This window comes from Carlito syrichta, unplaced genomic scaffold (genome assembly GCF_000164805.1).
Source record: "Carlito syrichta isolate Samal-C Ts95f unplaced genomic scaffold, Tarsius_syrichta-2.0.1 Scaffold297143, whole genome shotgun sequence".
Classification (NCBI taxonomy): domain Eukaryota; kingdom Metazoa; phylum Chordata; class Mammalia; order Primates; family Tarsiidae; genus Carlito; species Carlito syrichta.
Genome location: NW_007241239.1, coordinates 62,028 through 69,578, shown reverse-complemented (window position 1 = coordinate 69,578; position 7,551 = coordinate 62,028). Strand labels below are relative to the sequence as shown.

The window sequence follows — 7,551 nt, the reverse complement described above, 5'->3', positions numbered from 1 at the left end:
GCCATTAATGTTCACCCACATTATCATAGCCCCTAGAGAAGGGCGTGACAAGGATTCCTTAGAGCTAGTGGACGGTGCACCTCCCTTTATTTCCTAGGCATTCCCAGTGGGTAGCTTTGGGGGATCCTTGGCTTCCCTGTAGATAGTGCCCAATTTACTGGAAGATCGAATCCCCACCTGCTCCCCCTCTGAGCAGTTATAACTTTTGTAATTACAAGTTTCATGACTTTTACAGTCCTTGCCCAATGCATAATGTCTTAGGCCTTGTAAATTCCCTTTACTCTAGGCAAGCTTGATTGCCACGATGAGATACCTCAGATACCTGGAAGTCTGTTTCCGAAAAGACAAAGTCAAGTTAATTAAAGTGTGCATTTCTCCAAAAGCATAGCTTCTACTTTCTCATCATTGTATCAGGGTTTAAGAACAAGATGAAAAAATGGCTTCCCATTCTCGGTCTGTCCTTTCACTCTACCAAAACATTTCTCAAATCTGAGCTCTTGAAACTTCAAGAACCTACATCCACAGGCTTTAGTTAGCTGTACATATTCGTATAATGAAATCATGTGCTTCTATTTGGTTATAAGGTAATTGTCCACAGAGGGGCAGTAAAGTGTAATGGTTTACAATTCAGATCTGGACTGCCTGTTTTTTGGTGTTTTTTTCTTAAAAGATCATTCAAATGATACCCCAATTTTTTTTTTTTAAATTTATGGAGCAATTATGGAGTCCCTAAAGGATTTGAAAAATGAGGTATGCTATGTTATCCAGTTAATAATTGACACAAAAGCTCTGGCTTGCCATGTTCTATATCTTGGATTAAAAAGTAGCATTTTGCCATGCAGGATATATTTTTAAATATTATTGTACCGAGCCGGGCTCGGTGGCTCAGCCTGTAATCCCGCGCCTTTGGGAGGCTGAGGTGAGTGGACTGCCTGAGCCCGTGGGTTCAAGATCCACCTGGGCAGCGAGACCTCATCTCTACAATAAATCAAAAAATCAGCCAGGTGTGGTAGCGCATGCCTGTAATTCCGGCTACTGGGAAGGCTGAGGCGGAAGGATTGCCAGAGCCCAGCAGGTCGAGGCTACGGTGGCCGGGAGCAGCCACTGCACTCCAGTCTGGGCGACAGAGTGAGAATCCAACTAAAAAATATATAAATATATATATTACTGTACCAGTCTTTTATAGCTTCTGAATTTTGTACCGTAAAGAGATTTTTTTAATTATAAAATAATTTAAAATACATTTTCTTCTAGTAGTTTTATTATTTTATTGTACAGATTTAATTTTCGATCCATCTAGAATTTATTTTGGTAGAAGATGTAAAGTATGCTTCTAATTTTAGTTTTCTTCCAGATGGTTACCTAGTTCTAACACCATTCACTGAATTCATCATTTCCCTGCTGATTTAAAACATCACCTTCATCATACTCAGAGTTTTTGTATGACATGAAAGTCTTACCTCTTTTTTTTTTTGTCCTGACTTGAGTGGAAAGGTCCTCATATGCCCTTTTTAACTACCCCAGTGTTCGTTGTTGTTGTTTTAAAACATTTTTAGAGTTGCATATAACCATCAATATGCTATCCAGTTTTATCCTCCCTTCATGAATTTGTCATTACCCAGCTCATTTCAGTTTCTTTACGTGTACTGCACACAACCTTCAAATATTATGAACATTCCTCTCTCCCAGCTGTCACTACACTCAACTACATATGTTATATCTCCCTAAATCGTCTTGCTGTGCTCTTTGCAGCTCCTCTGTACACTGTTGATGTCTTCCTCTAACAAGTTGCTCAAGAGTTCCTATAATTATTCTAGGTGAGGCCTCTGCGTGAAAGCCTGTCATCACTTTCCTGTTGCTCCCCCAAATGGGCATTAATTTCCATCTCACAAGAAGAACAGGCTATGTTTCTGGAAAATAACAGATTTTGAGGCACAATGGCAGTTATTTGTTGGCTCTCTAAACAATCCACCTGAGGTGGGGGAGTCCTACAAAATACCAACTGCTCTTGTGGGAATTGTTTTGTTATTTATCCCAGCAAAATGATTCAGACCAAAAAAAAAAAAAAAAGGAGGGGGTCGCCCTGTTCTAGGTCTTGAACCAAGGAACTGTTTGCACAACGACTCGTCCAAGATCCACCACAGCCTCCACCTCAACAGATGCTCCTTCTAATGTTTCATGGCTGTCCTCAACAGTCAGTCTCCATTTAAGGGGAGGAGGAGGACGCTGCCAGAGATGGCTCGGCTGGCCTGAAACTTCTGTTGAAAAGCGGAGCCAAAGTATGCGTGGCGTCTGTGGGCTATTTAAAACTTCGAGTTGAGACAAAGAAAAACTACTCTCCATCCTGAATGGCCTTGGGTGTCTCGATCACGGACAGGAGAGTGGCAACGGGAAGAGAGTCTTCGAGAGGAGAGGGAGACTGGGACCCCTGAGGCGGTAGGGACAGCCCAGGAAGCCAGGTAGGGAACACGCGAAAGCGAAAGAGCCTCGGGCAGGGGGACCCCCTTTTTCGGCCCCCAAACCCGCGGCTCCAGAATCTGCGCGTCACCTCGCGCCCGCGTCAGCCACTTCCGCTCAGTACCCCTCCCCCGCCTCAAGGTCTTTCCTCTCAGCGTCCCCGCCTCTGAGCCCTCTCCCGAACTTCAGCCCTTCGCTCTGCTCGAGGGACGTCCCAGCTCTCTCCGACCATCAAGACCCCTCTCCTCAGCACACTTCTTCCACAGGGCCCCTGCCTCACTGGAGCGCGCCACCACCCCCGGAAGCGTCTGGTCGCTCCTCGGCCCTCAGTCTTCTTCCCGCCCTTCTGCCCCGCCCCGGCCCTGTCTTCGCCACGCCCCTCTATGCCACGCCCCCGCTCCCCACCCCCACTGTGGGCACGCTGGCTCCCCGCCCCTCGGTCCTCGCTCCGCGCCGTGCCCCAGTTCTATCCTCGCCACTCCCCCTCCAAGCCACGCCCTCTGGTATCCGCCGTGGACCCGCCCACTCCCGGCCTTCGGTCCTCGCCCCGCCCCCCCGCTCTGTCCTCTTCCCGCCCTCCTAGTTTGGCGCCGAACCGTTCGGTCGGAGACTCGCGGGTCGCCAATCTCCGCGTTCTGGGAAAGAGTTAAGATCCTGTCAGCAGAGGACCGGAAAGCCGCGGCGGGGGCAGAAGGGGCTTACCTTGAAAATCTCGGGGAGACTGTGGGTACGAGGGGGCTGAGAAGCACATAGGGAAAGCGTGTGAAAACCCTGCGAGGAAACTCGGTTTTGAGAACGCGCGCTCCGCTTTCCCTGTTTTGGCCACACTTGGTGGTCGCTGCAGGGACTGGGTTAATGACCTGCGTTCGCCCCCACCTCGGAAGGAATCTCGGGTCTTGAGATCTTGAGGGATTTCCAGCCTGTTTTTAATTTCACTTAGTTAGTCTGAGTCGGGGTCTCACTCTGTCGCCCAGGCCGGAGCGCCGTGGCACAATCACAACGCCCGGCAGCCTCGATCCTTCCGCCTCAGCCGCCCCAGTGGCTGGGATCACAGGCGCGGGCCACCACACCCGGCTGCTTGTATAAAATCGGCATCAAGCCCGGGCGCGGTGGCTCAGCCAGTAATCCCAGCACTTTGGGAGGCCGAGGCGAGTGGCTTGCCTGAGCCCGCGGATTCGAAACCCGCCCGGGCAACTTGGCGAGACCTCGTCTCTACAGTCAATCAAAAATTAGCCGGGTGAGGTAGCGCGCGCCTGGAGTTCCGGCTACTCGGAAGGCTGAGGCGGAAGGATCGCCGGAGCCCAGCAGGTCGAGGCTGCGGTGGCCGGGAGCGGCCACTGCACTCCGGTCTGGGCGACAGAGTGAGACTCCGACTCAAAAATAAAAATTAAAAAAACACCAAATCGGACCTGTGTCTCGGAGGGCCCCCTCAGTCTCCTTAGGAGAGAATCGGTGTCAGAAAAGGATGAGGCGGCTGCCCGAGGTAGCTTGGGGTGGGGGGTGCCATGGGCGCCCTGATTGTGCGGCCCACCATAACGGACACCTGTTCCCTCAAAACACGGTATCCGGGGTCCCTACTTTGGATCCAGCTGTTCAATGCATCAGCTGCTTACTTAAGAAAGATGAGGGTTGGTGTGGTGGCTCAAGTCTGTAATCCCCGCACTTTGGGGGGCCGAGGTGAGGGGATTGCCTGAACCCGCAGGTTCGAGACCAGCCGGGGCAACTTGGCGAGACCTCAACTCTACAATAAATCAGAAAGTTAGCCAGGCGTGGTGGCGCGTGCCTGTAGTTGGAAGGCTGAGGTGGAAGGATCGCCTGAGCCCAGCAGGTAGAGGGTGCAGTGGCCGTGAGTGTACCACTGCACTCCAGCCTCGGTGACAGAGTGAGACTCCAACTCAAAAAAAAAAAAAAAAAGATGGGGAAGAAACTTTTCAGTTAATAAGAGGGAGAAGAAACGGACAATAGATTTTTTTTCTTCCTTGAGGCCAGTGTGGGATATAGGGTAATCATACATGTAGCTAGCCTGAGGGCCAGTGTCCCAGAAGATCCCACCCAGACAGTCTGTTTGCCTCCCATACGTCACTGTTTGGAGGTGCTAGATGGAGAACCACGCCACTGCCTTAGTAGTTTGTTCCCTTTGTGCTGGGATCCAATCCCTGATTTCGGTATCAAATGAGGAAATGGAATAGACCAAGAAAAATTATATTCGGAACACATTTCATTGTGATGAACACAGGCTCGTGGATTCCTGAGATTTAAAATAATCTACAGTGTTAAATCAGACTATTGAACGTCTTATCTGCCCTAATATTAAAATAGGTATCCATCATATTTGTCAATGTTTTTAAAAAATCATGAACAAAGTATAGCTAATGTTCCATGAATCAAAAGGATAGGTGTTACAAGAGCAAACAGGAAGGCATTCACTATATCTGAGAAAAATAAAACATCACTGAGGACTCAGTTCAAGGCACACACCAGAGAGGATAAAAGGAGGAATGGGCTGGGCGCAGTAGCTCATGCCTATAACACCAGCACTTTGGGAGGCCGAGGTGAGAGAATTGCCTGAGCTCGCAGGTTCAAGACCAGCGTGGGCAACTTGGTGAGACCTCATCTCTACAATAAAAAAATAAATACATAAATTAGCCGGGCATGATGGCACGTGCCTGTAGTTCCAGCTACTTGGAAGGCTGAGGCAGAAGGACCACCTGAGCCCAGCAGGCTGACACTGCAGTGGCCATGAGTGTGCCACTGCACTCCAGCCTGGGTGACAGAGCGAGACTCCAGATTAAAAAAAAAAAGAAGGAATGACATAATGTCGAGGTTCTCAGAGTGTTCTTAAACATAAACATGAAAAGTTAGTAGCAATATGTGATTCTAAATAACATTCCAAGGCAGCAGTAGAGATATTATCATCGGTTGTGGTTAACTACAATAAAAATCAGAAGATGAAAAAAAAATCAGAAGATGATAAAAACTGGGCCATGTTGAGAACAGAGAAGAAACCAAATAAGCAACCCCCAACCCCACCCTGACACATACCCCCAAAGAAATAATGCCACATGCCCAGCAGAAAGATAGGCCAGCCCAGTATTTCCCAACTAAATGCATCTCCCACTGTCCTTTGGGTCCTTGGTGACTTTGAAATGAAATTAGGCCTCTGGACAAAGCATTTTTGACTATATGATCTACGACTATTTCTTTTCTTTTCTTTTTTGAGTTGGAGTCTTACTCCATCGCTCAGGCTGAAATGCAGCAGCACGCTCCCGGCCACCGCAGCCTCGACCTGCTGGGCTCCAGCAATCCTTTCACCTCAGCCTTCCAAGTAGCCAGAACTATAGGTGCGCACTACCACACCTGGCTAATTTTTGATTTATTGTAGAGACGAGGTCTCACCAAGTTGCCTGGGTGGGTTTCAAACCCGCGGGCTCAGGCAATCCACTTGCCTTGGCCTTCCAAAGTGCTGGGATTACAGGCTGAGCCACCGAGCCTGGCCAACTGTTTCTTAAATAATATTTCTTATTTTCCCAGAGTTGATTATTTTTCTGCTTCTCACCATTCAATATGAAGGAGGATCAGGTTGTGCTAGAAGAACCAGGATTCCAAGATGAAGAGGTATGAAGAGCATACTGAAAGATATGTAAGGCTGGGTGCAGTGGCTCACGCCTGTAATGCCAGCATTTTGGGAGGCTGAGATGAGAGGGTTGCCTGAGCCCACGGGTTCGAGACCAGCCTGGGCAACTTGGTGAGATCTCATTTCTACAATAAATAAATTTTTAAAAATTAGCCAGGCGTGGTGGCTAATGTCTGTAGCTCCAGCTACTTGGAAGGCTGAGGCGGAAAGATCGCCGGAGCCCAGCAGATTGAGGCTGCGGTGGCTGTGAGCATGCCACTGCACTCCAGCCTGGGCAACAGAGTGAGACTCCCACTCAAAAAAAAAAAGAAAAAGAAAGAAGAAAGATGTGTGGACATTCAGTCATTCTACAGAAATCAAATTCCTTCTCTGTTAGCTACTATTTTTAGAGACTGAAAGTAGAAATGAGGCAGAGTTATATATTGCAAATATGTAGCAACTTGTTTGCCAAAGGGTGCCAAGATTAGCTACTTAGCAACTGGTATGAAAATATTTTAATAATGTAACAATTGGTATGGCCATACTAGTATCCACGCACACTGGTTCCAACTAGCAACCTGGTCCTAGAGGAAGGAGGTCAAGACCAGGAGGGGAAGAAAGTTGAGAACACATTTAAAATAGGTCAAACGTGGTTCCATTCCTTTGGGTAAGGGTTTCAAAAATTTAGGGAGGATGTGACAAGGGGAATTGGCTTCCAGCCCTTTTAATGTTGGTGCTTCTTCTAAGTACACAACAATGTGTTTGAAAAAACATTGATCCTACCTCAATCTGGCTAGAGAAGTGGGAACTTGAAGCATTTGGGAGTGACTCATTGTATTGAATTAACTCTTTCAAAGATGTGAAATAGTTGGATAGGAAGAATTAAAACTTCATTTTTTCTCTTCCATCTCCTTTAGGAATCTTTGTTTCAAGACATTGACCTGTTACAAAAACATGGAATTGTAAGTAGTTTTTCAGTGCTGTGTTAAATTGTCCAGTTTAGAGTTCCTCAGCATCATATGTATTGACTTTTGAGGTTGAATGATTCTTTGTTGTGAGGGTCTGTTCTGTGCATTGTAGGGTGTTTAGCAACATCCCTGACCTCTACTCACGCCCTACATGCCAGAATCATCCCTGCAGCCAACCTAAAATGTCCCCAGACACTATCTGGAGAATATCTGGGGGCAAAATTACCCCTGATTGAGAACCACTGGTCCATCCAGAGGTGTTCAGAGGTCCCTCTGAATCCATTTCCCATCGCCTTATCTTTCTTCCTCTACTGCCTTCATCGAAAGAAAATTTAGTGCTATATGTCAGGTGACTGGAGTAAATGATGTTGCCAGAAATCCAGACTTTGAGTAACGCCCTAGATGGATTTCAACAGCAATCAGTTGACAGTAAAACTCCACTGACATTATCTTCTTTTTCTTTTTCTTTCCTTTCTTTCTTTCTTTTCTTTTTTTTTTTTTTTTTTTTTTTTT

General features: G+C 47.3%; 1 protein-coding gene across 1 annotated transcript in view; it reads left to right on the top strand.

The window, feature by feature from the left end:
• The first annotated feature begins 2,997 nt into the window (after positions 1-2,997).
• Positions 2,998-7,551, top strand: part of DMC1 (DNA meiotic recombinase 1) — a 49,299-nt gene continuing 44,745 nt past the window's right edge. Inside the window, exons 1-3 of the mRNA XM_008054615.1 lie at positions 2,998-3,202; positions 5,991-6,072; positions 6,988-7,032. Of these exons, the coding sequence (XP_008052806.1) occupies positions 6,022-6,072; positions 6,988-7,032 (96 nt within the window). The 5' untranslated portion in view covers positions 2,998-3,202; positions 5,991-6,021. The remainder of the gene's footprint in view (positions 3,203-5,990; positions 6,073-6,987; positions 7,033-7,551) is intronic.